The sequence below is a fragment of the Scyliorhinus torazame genome, chromosome 23 (genome assembly GCF_047496885.1).
Source record: "Scyliorhinus torazame isolate Kashiwa2021f chromosome 23, sScyTor2.1, whole genome shotgun sequence".
Lineage (NCBI taxonomy): Eukaryota > Metazoa > Chordata > Chondrichthyes > Carcharhiniformes > Scyliorhinidae > Scyliorhinus > Scyliorhinus torazame.
The window spans coordinates 50,708-65,856 of NC_092729.1; the positions used below are offsets into that span (position 1 = coordinate 50,708).

The following is a 15,149-nucleotide window of genomic DNA, read 5'->3' on the forward strand; positions in this document are numbered from 1 at the left end:
TAATTTAATTCTTAAATTCAGTATATAGACCGAAAATGGAATATCCACCAGGCCAAAGTAATTGTTTCAGATAAACCTATGAGAATTGCTTAGTAGGAATTTAATAGATATCAGAACCAAGCATTTTTTCAAGTCGGATCCGTCAGGGACTGAGGACACAGAGTAAGGGATACAATTATAATGATCCAATGGTGGAAACATTGTTTCAAGAAATGTTGCATAAAATCCCTCTTAACGAATACACCAATGTTCTGCAAATACATCTAGTACTGAAAAAGTATTGCATCCTTATAACATAAACATTGAGTGATAAAAATGGAGCAAAACCTGAACAACAAGCCAGGTTAATGCACAACACCTTATCTTTGTAAAACTGGGACACGTAGACATTTAATGCATTTGATAGACATTAATGAACCTTCATCAATGACCAATGCCTGGAGAACAAATTATGCTCTGAGTGACAGACAGTTATTTGAACAAATCGGGAAGCCTCAGCTCAGAATTAGAAACCAATGAGAGCAAATAAGGTTTTAGGCCATTTATAAGTCTTTGTTTAAGATTAAAGTTTTGTTCTTTATTTCTGCTTTAAGAATTTCCGAACCATCTACTGATTTCCAAATATCTTTGTTTAACTCTCTTTCTTATCGTTTTATGTATTATTTGATCTGAATTTTGATTTATTTTTATGTAAGAGAATCAAGATGACTAATTAGCAATAACGTTGTATCTTGGACTCCTCCAATCAAGCGCACTTTCGGGTGTTATTTGAAGATGAAATAAGGGATCTGATCACATATCTCTGACACTGGGCCTTGATGTTGGGGGGATGGGGCACATTGTTCCATATCTGGAAGTATCCAAACACGGAGAGGGCGTATTTTGGGGATATGCATGGTCTGGGAATGGGCGAATCCTGGCTACGGCCGATTTCTGAGTATTCTGATTGTGTGTTTGAGCACTGACTCGACCAACATTATTGTTGTTTTGGTATCGTGCTAGACGATCTGGCCACATGATGTTGACGGTGACCGTTGGGAAATGCAGTAATTGTGCTGTGTTTTGCATACCACTGAATATTCGAGTTCTATGAAGTGTTAATCCGCGTTAGGTCGGATGATTTACTGGGGAGTGGGTGGCTCATCTGATGAGAATTGTGGATGATTTTGCGAAGGCTGAGGTTTTCATTGTCTAAACGATACCTGTCACCGTAAAACCTGTCAAACAGATTAATTCCGATGGCAAATCTCATTAAATCATTTGGAGTATTGAAACGCTTAGAGTATCCAATCCATTTGTTCCAATTAAGGGGCAATTTAGTGTGGCCAATCCATCTAATCTGCACATCTTTGGGTTGTGGGAGCAAACCCCACGCAAACACGGGGAGAATGCACACACTCCAGTGACACAGAGATCGGATCGAATCTGGGACCTCGGCGCTGTGAGACTGCAGTGCTAACCACTGAGGCACCGTGCTGCCCTTCCTCCTATCAACTTTGTCCATTAACCGACAGGGTTGAGAAATTTGACAATTGTGAACTCTGACGAAGACCCAATCCCCTCCCCCCATTTTTGTGCAAAATAGATGCCTTCATACCTTTGTCAGAAAATGAGAATATGATATCAGTAATCCAAAATAGTTTCTGTCATCTCTGTCTTACAGTTCATTTACTAGCAATTATGATCCTCTCTCGGAGAAATTGCGGCCTTTCCATCTGCATCACTCGGTATCTCATCGCCTTGGCAACGGCGGATCTGCTGGTTATTATCATTGTTGTCATATTGACCATCATGAATTATTATTATTTCCCAGTGAGTTTCCTGTACATCATCCCTGTGTGCAGTGGTAAAATTGTCCTGATTGGGGCAGCCACTGATTGTTCCGTTTGGTTCACTATAGCGTTTTCCTTTGATCGATTTTTGGCCATTTGTTGTCAAAAGCAGGAAATAAAATACTGCACCGGGAAAACAGCGACTGTGGTTCAAGCAACAGCTGGGATACTGTAATTTTTAAAAAACATTCCCTTATACTTTACAATTCAACCTAAACTCATATTCAACAACGTACCGTGGGGCTGTTTAACAAAGGCTAGATCGTACATTGATCCTGGATGGGTTGGATTTCAGTGGTTTGATAAGGTCACAACTCCTTTGCTCCCATTCTGTTTAATTCTGTTGCTGAATGCTCTGACAGTCAGACACATCATAATGGCAAGTCGGATCCGTAAGGGACTGAGGGCACAGAGTAAGAGAGAACATGACAATGATCCAGTGATGGAAAGCAGAAGAAATTCTATGATTTTACTCTTCAGCATATCTGCAACCTTCATTCTCTTGTGGTCGGCCAATGTTATAAAATTCGTGTATGTTAAAGTGATCGGATTATTTAATATCGGTGAATCTGCATATACATTAGAACGTGCTGCATCTATGTTGCTCAATTTAAATTGTTGCACAAACACATTTATTTATGTGGTAACTCAGGCCAAGTTCAGAGAACAAATTAAGTAAACGCTGAAATATCCGTTCAGAGCCATTGCACAGAGACTCAACCAATCCAGGAGCTCCGCCTGATGACTGACAGCCGGATCAGCGAATCAGGCGTAACGCAGATCACGACGGTCTGCTTCAGCCAAGCAGAAATCTTGTTCCAATCACTGCGATAACCTTTCCATCAGAGCCAGTCATCCAGTCAGTAAAGTTCACCTCAGCAAACCGTAGAATATGACCTGGTGAAATAATGACTCATCAGCCAAACAGGCACTCTAACAGAATCACCCACAGAATAAGTTAGTAAATAAAGAGAGAGAATGCTTCATGTCGTTGAACGGCAGTTATAAACTACATCATCTCCATTCATGACATTGTGGTGTTTTAATTATGACGGGGAGCCGGGCATGATGGAAGGAAATGTGGCCAGTCATTTACTGGCGGAGGAGAATCGCTTCCTGGTTTGACATCGCCGCTGAACACGTCTGGAGAGTTCAAGCGACATTGTGTGATATCGTGACACGCATTCGCTTTCCGACCGCCAATCGGGATATTCACAACATGAAACACAAGGAATAGTGGTGGCGAGTCCAGGAAAGTCACAACCTAAAAAAAGTTCTGTTCAGAGTAATGTACAATAACACATTTCAACACACGATCTTGTTCCTATGGCTAATTATATGAAATTAAATCTAGACTATGACCCAAAATTTGCCAGGAATAAATAAAAGTGGGAAGCAGCGCATGAATAATAAGAATACTTTCACAAAGGCCGCATTCCCAACACAATTTCTCAATCAGAATTATAGTTTTCATTGGATAGTAAGTGAATATTGTTCACATTGCAAGACTTCCCCACAGACAACAATCGGAGAATGAGCAGTGAATCTGTTTTAGTTGAAGGTTCATGGATAAATATCACCGCACTCATCAGTATAGCCTCATATAATTTAATACAGAGAAACATGGAACATAGGAGCAGAAGAAGGCCATTCAGCCTCTCGCGATTGTTCCGCCGTTTAATGTGATCATGGCCTGCGATAATGTAGCTCCCCCATTCTTACGACGAGCCAATACACGAATGCGTTCAGTTTTACACCAGTTTTATATGAAGTGTGTTCTAAAGATGCATGAGCCTCTGCGTGCAAAATAAATAAACATCTCATCTCAGTTCGAAAGCACTTAATTGTAAACAGTGATACTTAGTTCTCCATTCCCCGAATATGGATACTCCCTGTCCACACTTACCCTATCCAGATCCCTCAGAAGCTTGAAGGTTTCAGTGAATTCGAATCTAACTCTTGCAAATTCCACCGCAGGGAAGGTCCATACCACGTACAACCCAGCCTGACTAGACATTGTGCTGGTAAAGATTAGATGATCTATTTCCAATGAGTTTAGATCCTTCCCTAAATAAGATAGGCAATGTTGTATAGAGAATTCCAAATGTGGTGTCAAAGAACAAAGAACAATACAGCACTGGAACAGGCCCTTTGGCCCTTCAAGTCTGTACCGGTTATGATACCAACCTTTGCCAAAACCCTCAGCAACTCCCTTGTGCCGTATCCCTCCATACCCAGCCTATCCATGTGTTTGTCAAGATGCCTAGAACGCCATTAATGTATCTGCTTCCACAACCTCCCCTGGCAACGCATTCCAGGCACTCACCACCCACCGTGTAAAACATCTGCCCCGCACACCTTCTCTAAACATTTCCCCACGGACCTTAAACCGAAATTCCCTGGTGGTTGACGCCCTCACCCTGGGAAAGAGTACCTGTCCATCTGCTCTCTCCATGCCCCTCAAAATCTTGTAGTCCTCTATCAGGTCAGCCCACTATTCCGTCTTTCTAATGAAAACAGTCCGAGTCTATCCAGCCTCTACACACAGCCTCTCCGGACCAGGCAACGTCCTGGTAAACCTCCTCTGCACCCTCTCCAAATCCTCCACACCCTTCTGGTAGTGTGGCGGCCAGAATAAAACAAACAATGAACAAAGAAATGTACAGCACAGGAACAGGCCCTTCGGCCCTCCAAGCCCGTGCCGACCATGCTGCCCGACTAAACTACAATCTTCTACACTTCCTGAGTCCGTATCCCTCTATTCCCATCCAATTCATGTATTTGTCAAGATGCCCCTTAAATGTCACTATCGTCCCTGCTTCCACCACCTCCTCCGGTAGCGAGTTCCAGGCACCCACTACCCTCTGTGTAAAAAACTTGCCTCGTACATTTACTCTAAACCTTGCCCCTCTCATCTTAAACCTATGCCCCCTAGTAATTGACCTCTCTACCCTGGGGGAAAGCCTCTGACTATCCACTCTGTCTATGCCCCTCATAATTTTGTAGACCTCTATCAGGTCGCCCCTCAGCCTCCATCGTTCCAGTGAGAACAAACTGAGTTTATTCAAACGCTCCTCATAGCTAATGCCCTCATCGCTATCCGCAATTTCACCAACCTTTGTGTCGTCTGCAAACTTACTAATCAGACCAGTTACATTTTCCTCCAAATCATTTATATATACTACAAACAGCAAAGGTCCCAGCACTGATCCTTGCGGAACACCACTGGTCGCAGCCCTCCAATTAGAAAAGCATCCTTCCATTGCTACTCTCTGCCTTCTATGACCTAGCCAGTTCTGTATCCACCTTGCCAGCTCACCCCTGATCCCGTGTGACTTCACCTGTTGTACTAGTCTTCCATGAGGGACCTTGTCAAAGGCCTTACTGAAGTTCATATAGACAACATCCACTGCCCTACCTGCATCAATCATCTTTGTGAACTCCATACCAGGCAACAATATGTAGACTCTATCAAGTTAGTGAGACACGACCTCCCCTTCACAAAACCATGCTGCCTCTCACTATTAAGTCCATTTGCTTCCACATGGGAGTAGATCCTGTCTCGAAGAATTCTCTCCAGTAATTTCCCTACCACTGAAGTAAGGCTCGCCGGCCTGTAGTTCCCTGGATTATCCTTGCTACCATTCTTAAGCAGACGAACAACATTGGCTATTCTCCAGTCCTCCGGGACATCACCTGAAGACAGTGATGATCCAAAGATTTCTGTCAAGGCCTCAGCAATTTCCTCTCCAGGCTCCTTCAGTATTCTGGGGTAGATCCCATCAGGCCCTGGGGACTTATCTACCTTAATATTTTTTAAGACGCCCAAAACCTCGTCTTTTTGGATCTCAATGTGACCCAGGCTATCTGCACACCCTTCTCCAGACTCAACATCTACCAATTCCTTCTCTTTGATTAATACATAGAACATAGAACGATACAGTGCAGTACAGGCCCTTCGGCCCACGATGTTGCACTGACATGGGAAGTCAAAAAACAAAAACCATCTAACCTACACTATGCCATTATCATCCATATGCTTATCCAATAAACTTTTAAATGCCCTCAATGTTGGCGAGTTCACTACTGTTGCAGGTAGGGCATTCCACGGCCTCACCACTCTTTGCGTAAAGAACCTACCTCTGACCTCTGCCCCATATCTATTACCCCTCAGTTTAAGGCTATGTCCCCTCGTGCTAGCCATTTCCATCCGCGGGAGAAGGCTCTCACTGTCCACCCTATCTAACCCTCTGATCATTTTGTATGCCTCTATTAAGTCTCCTCTTAACCTTCTTCTCTCTAACGAAAACAACCTCAAGTCCATCAGCCTTTCCTCATAAGATTTTCCCTCCATACCAGGCAATATTCGACCCCAGAAGGCAATGGAGGCCAAGTCACTGAACGAATTGAAGATAGAAACATATATATATTTTTGATTTTAATGGCAGCAAGTGGAATGTGGAGGCAGCGGAATATGTCAGTGAAATCGAGGATCAGTCATGATCACATTGTATAGCGGAGCAGGCTCGAAGGTCCGAATGGCCTACACCAGCTCCAAGTTTCCATCACCCTTCGTCTGTTCCTCACTTTCTGCCCCACTCGCCCCGTGTCTCCCTCTCTGCCCCTGTGTCTGTCTGTTTGTCTGTCTGTGTGCGCCTCTCTATCCGTGTCCCTCTCTCTGTCTCCCTCTGCCTCTCTATCTTTGTCCATCTTTCTGTATTCTTCTCTCTTTGTCACCCTCTCCATGTCCTTCTCTCCGTGTCCCTATCACCATGACTCTCTCTCCGTGTATCTCTATCCATGTATCTCTTTCCATGTGTTTCTCTCCGCGTCTTTCACTGACCCTCTCACTGTGTCGCTCTCTGTCTACATCTCGCTTTCTGTATTTCTCTCTGTATATATTCTTCTCTATATCTCCGTGCGTCTGTCTCTATGCGTCTGTGTGTGTGTGTCTCTATCTCCGTGTCTCTCACTCTCTCTTTCTCACTCTCCCTGTCTCTGTGTGTCCCCTCCCTCCCATCCTGTGTTTCTCTCCCTCTCACTCTGTATACCTGAAACTCCCGTGGAGTTTAACAGATGAGCAGTTTTTCCACAGAATCTGAGGAGAAAGTGCAAGGACTTTGATACAGTGTTTAAAACAATTTGCGCAATATTTTTTAATGTTTCGTTCTTTGGAAAAATGTCTGTAAAAGCTGCTGAAATCAATTTCTACTTCATATATTTCTGGAAATGTGAGTATGTTTTATATTTACAGGGATATGGTGTTGGGAATGTTTGAATGGAATGTTTTGTGCCAAAGTAAAGTGTAAATTTACTGACAGAAGATATTTGCAGTAAGTGTCCCGAGATAGTGAATTGTTTCAGTGATATTGACGTCTCTGACACATCAGAAACACGAAGTAAATATTTTTGAAAAAGAGAGATAGCAGGAAATCCCTACAATTAAGTGTCAGATCTAATCACTTTCTGCCGCGCATTTGGTCCTACCTTCGAGCGGCAGAGTGGTTTGCACTGCTGCCTCACAGCTCCAGGGACCGGGTTCAATTCCGGCCTCGGGTCACTGTCTGTGTGGAGTTTGAACTTCCTCCCAGTGTCTATATGGGTTTCCTCAGGGAACTGCGGTTTCCTCCCACAGTCCAAAGATGTGCAGGTTAGGCAGATTGGCCATGATCAATTATCCCTTAGTGTGCAGATATTGGTATGGAGATAAAATGGAGGCGAGGGCATAAGTGGGGAGCACTTTCTAAGGGCCGGTGCAGAATCGATCGGCCAATTGGCCTGCTTCTGTACTGTAAATCCCACGATTCTCTCTGTTTCACTGCAGTGCTGCCGGAGGCCATTCGACCCATCGATTCCTTACAGGTCTCCGAAAGGGCACTCGCCCTCGGTCCAAGCTGCATCGTACCCCGTGGTCCTGCACATTTACCATGGCCAATCCACCTAACCTGCACATCGCTGGACTTTAGGAGGAAGCCGGAGCACCCGGAGGAAACCCACACAGACACGGGGAGAAAGTCTCTGCACACAATCAGTCTCTAAGGTTTGGAATTCATCTGGGAGCATGGCATAGTGAGGCAAATGAATCCCTATCTGGAACCCACTCTTGGGTGTCTGTTATTCTGAATGAAAGATCATAAGGCATTGGAGTAAAATTAGGCCTCTCGGCCCATCGAGTCTGCTCTGCCATTCAATCATGGCTGATATTTTTCTCATCCCCAATCTCCTGCCTTCTCCCCATAACCCCTGATCCCCTTATTAATCAATAACCTATCTATCTCCGTCTCAAAGACACTCAGTGATTCGACCCCAAGAGTTCCACAGATTCACCACCCTCTAGCTGAAGAAATTCTTCCTCATCTCTGTATGAAAGGGTCGTCCCTTTAGTCTGAGATTGTATCCTCTGGTTCTCGATTTTCCTGCAAGTGGAAACATCCACTCCAAGTCCACTCTATCCAGGCCTCGCAGTACATGTGAGTTTCAATAAGATTCCCCCTCATCCTTCTGAACACCAATGAGTACAGACCCAGAGTCCTCAACCTTTCCTCATACGACCAACCTTTCATTCCAGGGATCTTTCTTGTGCACCTCCTCTGGACCCTTTCCAAGGCCAGCACATTCTTCCTCAGATACGGGGCCGAAAACTGCTCACAATAGTCTAAATGGGGTCTGACCAGAACCTTATACAGCCTCAGAAGTACATCTCTGGTCTTGCATTCTAGCCCTCTTGACATGAATTCTAACATCGCACTTCCCTTCTAACTGCCGTTTAACCTGCCCATTAACACATTAACACATTAACCTGTCCTTTTACAGATCTTTGTATCATCTGCAAACGTAGAACAGTTCCTTCTTCCAGGCGGTTTGTTCTTTCACCTTTGTTTGTTTCCACCTTGTCACAGCGATTCTCCTTTGCTCATTCTGACCCCCCTCACCTCGCGGTTTATTAAATCTGATATTACCAGAAGACATAGGCCCGTCGAGACTGCTCCGCCATTCAATCATGGCTGATAATTTTCTCATCCCCATTCTCCTGCCTTCTCCCCATAACCCCTGATCCCCTTATTAATCTGTTCGTCTGTCGAACCATTCCGCACGCTACCACGCATCTAATGTCCGCTTTTGTTGCATCGTCACTTGTGCAGGCAATTGGACCTTGTTTCGCTGGGATAGGATCGATGACAAGCAGGAACAGACCAGAGCGAAGGCAGCCAGGCCCATGTGAGAATTTATCTATGTCTGAAACACACTCAGTGAATTGGCCTCCACAGCCTTCTGCGGTAAAGAGTTCCACAGATTCACCACCCTCTGGCTGAAGAAATGGCTCCTCATCTCTGTTTTAAAGGATCACCCCTTTAGTCTGAAATTGTGCCTCTGCTTCTATCGTTTCCTACAAGTGGAAACATCCTCTCCACGTCTACTCGCTCCAGGCGTCGCAGTATACTGTAAGTTGCAATAAGATTCCCCCTCATCATTCTGAACTCCAACGAGTACAGACCCAGAGTCCTCAACCGTTCCTCATATGGCAAGCTCTTCATAACCAGGTATCATTCTTGTGAAACTTCTCTGGATGCTATCCAAGGCCAGCACATCCTTGCTCAGATACGGGACGCAAAACTGCTCACCATATTCCAAATGGGGTCTGACGAGAGCTACGTACAAACTGAGAAATACACCCCTGGTCTTGACCTCCAGCCCACTCGACATGAATTTGCTTCTTAACTGCCGACTGAACCTCCACATTAACCTTAATAGAATCGTGAACAAGGACTTTGATGGGTCGTCACCTGTGCAGGCAATTGGACCTTGTTTCGCTGGGATAGGGTCGGTGACAAGCAGGAACAGACCAGAGCGAAGACAGCCAGACCTGTGTGAGAATAAACCACGGGCGGCTCCGTGTACTTTCAAAATTATACTGACTTGGCATTATGGATTCTCAAATTGGTCATTAAACGAAACGGGCCAGTCTCGTATCCGGTGCGGGTGTAAGGGAAGGACGTGAATATACATGTGGACCATCTGTGGAGCTCAATGGAACAGATACCGAGGACTATCCACGGATCCAGTGCCTTGCGTTGTCTCTCCCTCAGGAGCGATTGCCGGTGGCACCCAGCAATGCGACCGCACTTTGGGACTCTACAATATGGGATTTGGACCACTTTGACCAGGAGTCGGACATTGACGTTTCTGCCCACAGACATCGCCGCAGGTTCAGGAGTGATCGCTGAAATAAAGGCTGACGAATCACCCAGAAACGACGCTTCCGGGTCCATTTCACCCCTTCGGGCCTGGAGCACTTGTCAAATGTAGCAATGAATTTCGCGCCTTCTGTCGAAATTGACGAGGTGTTGGACGTGGGGGCGGGGGGTGTTGTTATCCTACAAGAGTCCCATAACTCTGTGACGTCTGGGTCCCTGTGGCGTTAACTGGATCACAGCGACCCAGCTGTTAGGGGGGGATCTAATAACAGTTTCCTGGGACATCTGGAATATAAATAACCCGGCCCATGTGGGCTGGGCGCGGGAGACCCATTGGGGAATGGGAGGGATGTATAGTAACCAAAATAAAACTGAACGTTTCTCCAGCCAAATAGGCTTCCGAGTGGTCGCTTGCCTGAGATTGCACAGATACTATCGATGGGAATGGCCTCACAGACGAAAGCGGCATCAGGCGAGGAATTCAGTAGTTGCAGGAGATTACTTGAAGGGGAAGAGATGGGAATTCCTGTGGCCACCATTGAGTCTACAACATGGCACGTTGAATTACAATTCCATAGCAATGCTCAAAGACACTGATTGTCAGACACCTCGATCTCATTTGTATGCAATGCCATCAACTGAAATATATATCATGAGGAACACATATTTTGTAACACTTAGGTGCTGACAATTCAGGTTCTTCAGTCCTTTCCTGGTAGCTTGACTCATGTTTACCGTTCTGCAGTTAGTAACATCCTGTGTTGTAAGATGTGTTACTGAACCAACAAAGTGTGTACTTCCCTTATCTCCAGCCCAGTCACAAAGACAAGGAAGAAGGTGAACATCTATTTTGGCCTTTCTAAACATTGATACGAATCTCCTTGGGAAAAGGAAAATGTTTACTTTGTCAGTTCTGCTGTGGATCCGTGAGTATGGCTTCCTAGATTATTCCTGAATTAGCTGCATCGAGGAAAAGAGGTTCAACATGTAAATAACAAAGTGCTGAAATTGAGGAAATGGATGTGCAGTGTGTAGCCAGCTATATCAACACTTTACATATTGAGACTCAAATTTATATGATTTGCATTTTTGAAATCGAAGGAATTTGCAAAAAAAGGAAAAGCCGGAATGGAATGAGTTGTTTGCATTGGATTTGGATTCTGTTTATTGTCACGTGTACCGAGGTACAGTGAAAGGTATTTTCCTGCGAGCAGCTCAACAGATCATTAACTACATGAAAAGAAAAGGAAATAAAGGAAAATACATAGTAGGACAACACAAGGTACACAATGGAACTACATAACACCGGCATCGGGTGAAGCATACAGGGTGTGGTGTTAATGAGGTCAGTCCATAAGAGGGTCATTTAGGAGTCTGGTAACGGCGAGTTAGAAGCTGATTTCGAGTCTGTTCGTGCGTGTTCTCAGACTTCTGTATCTCCTGTCCGATGGAAGAAGTTGGAAAAGTGAGTAAGTCAGGTGGGAGGGATCGTTGATTCTACTGCCCTCTTTCCCCACGCATCGGGAGGTGTACATGGTGTCACTGGATGGGAGGCAGGTTAGTGTGATGGACTGGGCGGTGTTCACGCTTCTCTGACGTTTCTTGCGGTCCTCGGCCGAGCAGTTGCCATACCAGGCTGTGATGCAGCCCGATAGGATGCTTTCTATGATGCATCTGTAAATGTTGGTAAGAGTTAATGTGGACACGCCAAATGTCCTTAGTTTCCTGAGGAAGTATAGGCGCAGTTGTGCTTTCTTGGTGGTAGCATCGACGTGGCAATACTAGGACAGGTTTTTGGTAATGTGTCCCCCTAGGAATTTGAATATTTGAGTTTGGGTATCTGAAAGTGGAAAACGGGAGGACGATGTGTCCCGCTTCTGAAACCTCAACATACTTTATAAGAGACGGGCTGAATGGATTAAATTGGGAATGTAGATCCAGAGAATAGAAACGTAACATTCCAACAGAATAGAAGGAGGCCATTTATCCCATCCAGTCTGCACCGACCCTCTGAAACTGCGCCCTACCCAAACCCAAACCTATTCCCCCGTCCTCTACCTGTTATCTGCCCTGCACGTCCCTGAACACTAAGGGGTAATTCTACACTAGCCAATCCACCCAACCTGCACATTTGTCGACAATAAGGCACAATTTAGCTTGGCCATAGCACCTACCCTGCAAATCTTTGGACTGTGGGAGGAAACCGGAGCACCCGGAGGAAACCCACGCAGTCACGGGGATAACGTGCAGAGTCCACACAAACAGTGACCCGAGGCTGAAATTGAATCCGTATGCCTGACAGTGTGAGGCAGCCATTGCTAACCACTGTGCCACATGCCACCCCTGAAATGAAAATAGAAACAAAATATCTCAAGGATACATTTACAGTCCAGAAATGTGCAGACCGGGTCCTGCTAAATTGCCCCTTATTGTCCGAAGGTTAGATAGGGTAATGGGGGCAGGGAGTAGGGATTGGGACTGAGGAGGTTGAATTCCAGAGATTGAATTGCAGATGAACCGAATGGCCTTCTGCAGCGCAGGGATTCTTTGATTCTGCCGAACTCACTGCAAACTAGAAATGATGATAACAGAAAGTTTGGAGACGGAGTTAACATTGACGTCTGGAGACGATGAATTATATTCAGCTCAGATGAGGTCAGGCGTGAAAGACGATTAATAAAAACAGTGAGGATAAACTGTACTGTTCGATAGTACCTGTGACAGCATTCATTACCAAATGGAAATGGACAATGTTGAGCAAGAGGGACTGATATAGGAGGCAGGCGTTGCCACAGCATGTTGGGGCACGGTGTGGATCTAAATCCGTAGCTGGTGATTTGAGAGGATGGGACCTATGGGAAGTGTACGAACACAGACATGTCCAATTTGACACCAGGAGATAAAATTACTCAGTTGCTTCGAATGAACGAACACGTATTTTGGAAGAGAACAGGCAGGTGGGAGGGGGCGAAGAGAGATGGACGGAGCAAGGAAGGTGGTAATGATCAGGGAGGCTAAGTGAGACAATTACCAAACAGAACATTAATTCTCCGAACTCATATATACTTTATGGCATGGTGGCACAGTGGTCTGCTTGGGTTTCCTCCGGGTGCTCGGGTTTCCTTCTACAGTCGGAAGATGTGAAGGTTTGGTGGATTGGCTATGCTAACTTGCCCCTTAACTTGCAGGTTAGGAAGGGTTATGGGGGTTGCGTGGGAATTATAGGGCGGTGGACTGGGCCTGGGAGGGTATTTGTAACGGTCGGTGTTAGTCGAGCTGGGCCGAAGTGCCTCCTCCTGCGCTGTCGGGATTCTATGGTTCTATATTAGGAGTTGTTTATATCTTCCATTCTCCGGATATGATTGAATTCAGCGAGAAATACAGTAATTTTGTAGTCTGTCTACAGATGCTTCCTGAACTGCAAAGTGTCTCTGCATCACCTACTTCTCTATTTTGTTTCCCGTCGTTACCGAGCAACTTGCTGTCCAAAATATTGGATCCATCCAATTATTGTTCTCTGGGGAAGTTGTTCGCTCTGCATCTGAGGAGGTCAAAGTGCAATAAAAGTCACAAGCTGACTTTTTACCCAAATCGTTATACAGGGAGACAGAGGATATGGAAAAATAGGTCTTTGAGCCAATCGATCAGGAAGCAAAGGTATTGGTTAGATGATTTTATTTGTGTGAATGGGCAATGGTTTCCGCGAGAGTTCCATTTGGCACGTACGCGGGGCTACTGCTGTTTGCTGTTCATTTAGCAATTTTGTCTTTACTGTTGGCGGCATGATTAGGAAGCTCTAATCTTAAGTCCCCCAACATCCCTCATCACAATTTGCAAGAGCCGGTGCAGATTCAATGGGCCAATGGCCTCCTTCTGCATTGTAAATTCTATGATAATCTATGATAATTTCAGACTGCTCCTTATTCTGAGTCTGTGATTCTTGATTGTAGATTCAACAGCCATGGCAGGATGTGGGGAGTGTGGGGAAGGGATTATAAAATCTGTCCTGCCCTGTAATAGTTTTGTAAGTCCCAATTACATCTTTGCTTCGAAATAGTAGAGGTAACAGGCTCAGTTACCTCAATCGCTCCTCACTGGCGAGCTCCGCCATCCCTGGAATTAACTTGGTGTATGCTTTAAGGCACATCTGAAGTTCCTTAGGAACGGAGACAAACACTGTGCACAATACTCCCGATGCAGACTCAACACGTCTGTATCGCATTGCAGCAAGGCATCTTCATTCCTGTCCTCAAATCCTCGTAAATTAAAGGGCACAATGGCATTTTCGTTGCCAATTGCGGACTGCATCCATCAATGCCCCGTTGCCCTTCAGAAGGTGATGCTGTTCGTGAACCGGCACAGTCACTGGGGGCAGGTGTAAGGTCCTTATTTGAAGGAAATGGATGTTGCCTGGCACTTGCTCTGCCTTTCTGTTCATTTCCTACCCAACTGCATACTTGCACACTTATTCATGTCATATCCCACCTGTCAGGAGCAAATAATGCGTGTCCTTGATATGTATGTCCCTGTCAGGCAGGGAGGAAATGGTCGAGTGAGGGATCCATGGTTTACAAAAGAGGTTGAATGTCTTGTCAAGAGGAAGAAGGACGTAAGGATGAGAAAACAAGGTTCAGTTAGTTCACTTGAGGGATACAAGATAGCTAGGAAGGAGCTCAAGAAAGGGCTTACGGGAGCTAGGAGGGGGCATGAGAAGTACTTGCCGCAGGACCAAGGTGATGTTAGGGCCGGTCACGGACAAAAGTGGGAACGTGTGCATGGAGTCTGAAGATACAGGAGAGGCCCTAAATGAATACTTTTCTTCAGTGTTCACAAAGGAGAGGGGCCATGTTGTTGAGGAGGATATTGCGATACAGGCAGCCAGGCTGGAGGACGTAGGTATTCGGAAGGAAGATGTGTCAGAAATGTTGAGAAGCCTGAGGACAGATAAGACCCCTGGGCCTGATGGGATATACCCTTGAATTCTTTGGAAGGCGAGGGATGAGATTGCAGAGCCTTTGGCTTTGATCGTTATGTCCTCACTGTCAGGAATAGTGAATTCCTCACTACAGGAATAGTGCCATGAGACTGGAGAGAGGCGACTGCTGTCTCCTCGTTCAAGAAA

At 45.4% G+C, this 15,149-nt stretch overlaps 1 protein-coding gene across 1 annotated transcript in view; it reads left to right on the forward strand.

Moving 5' to 3' along the window:
- LOC140399535 (uncharacterized) overlaps window positions 1–15,149 on the forward strand; it is a 54,348-nt gene that overhangs the window by 12,428 nt on the left and 26,771 nt on the right. The window contains exon 2 of the mRNA XM_072489075.1: window positions 1,664–1,846. Coding sequence (XP_072345176.1) covers window positions 1,664–1,846 — 183 coding nt within the window. The remainder of the gene's footprint in view (window positions 1–1,663; window positions 1,847–15,149) is intronic.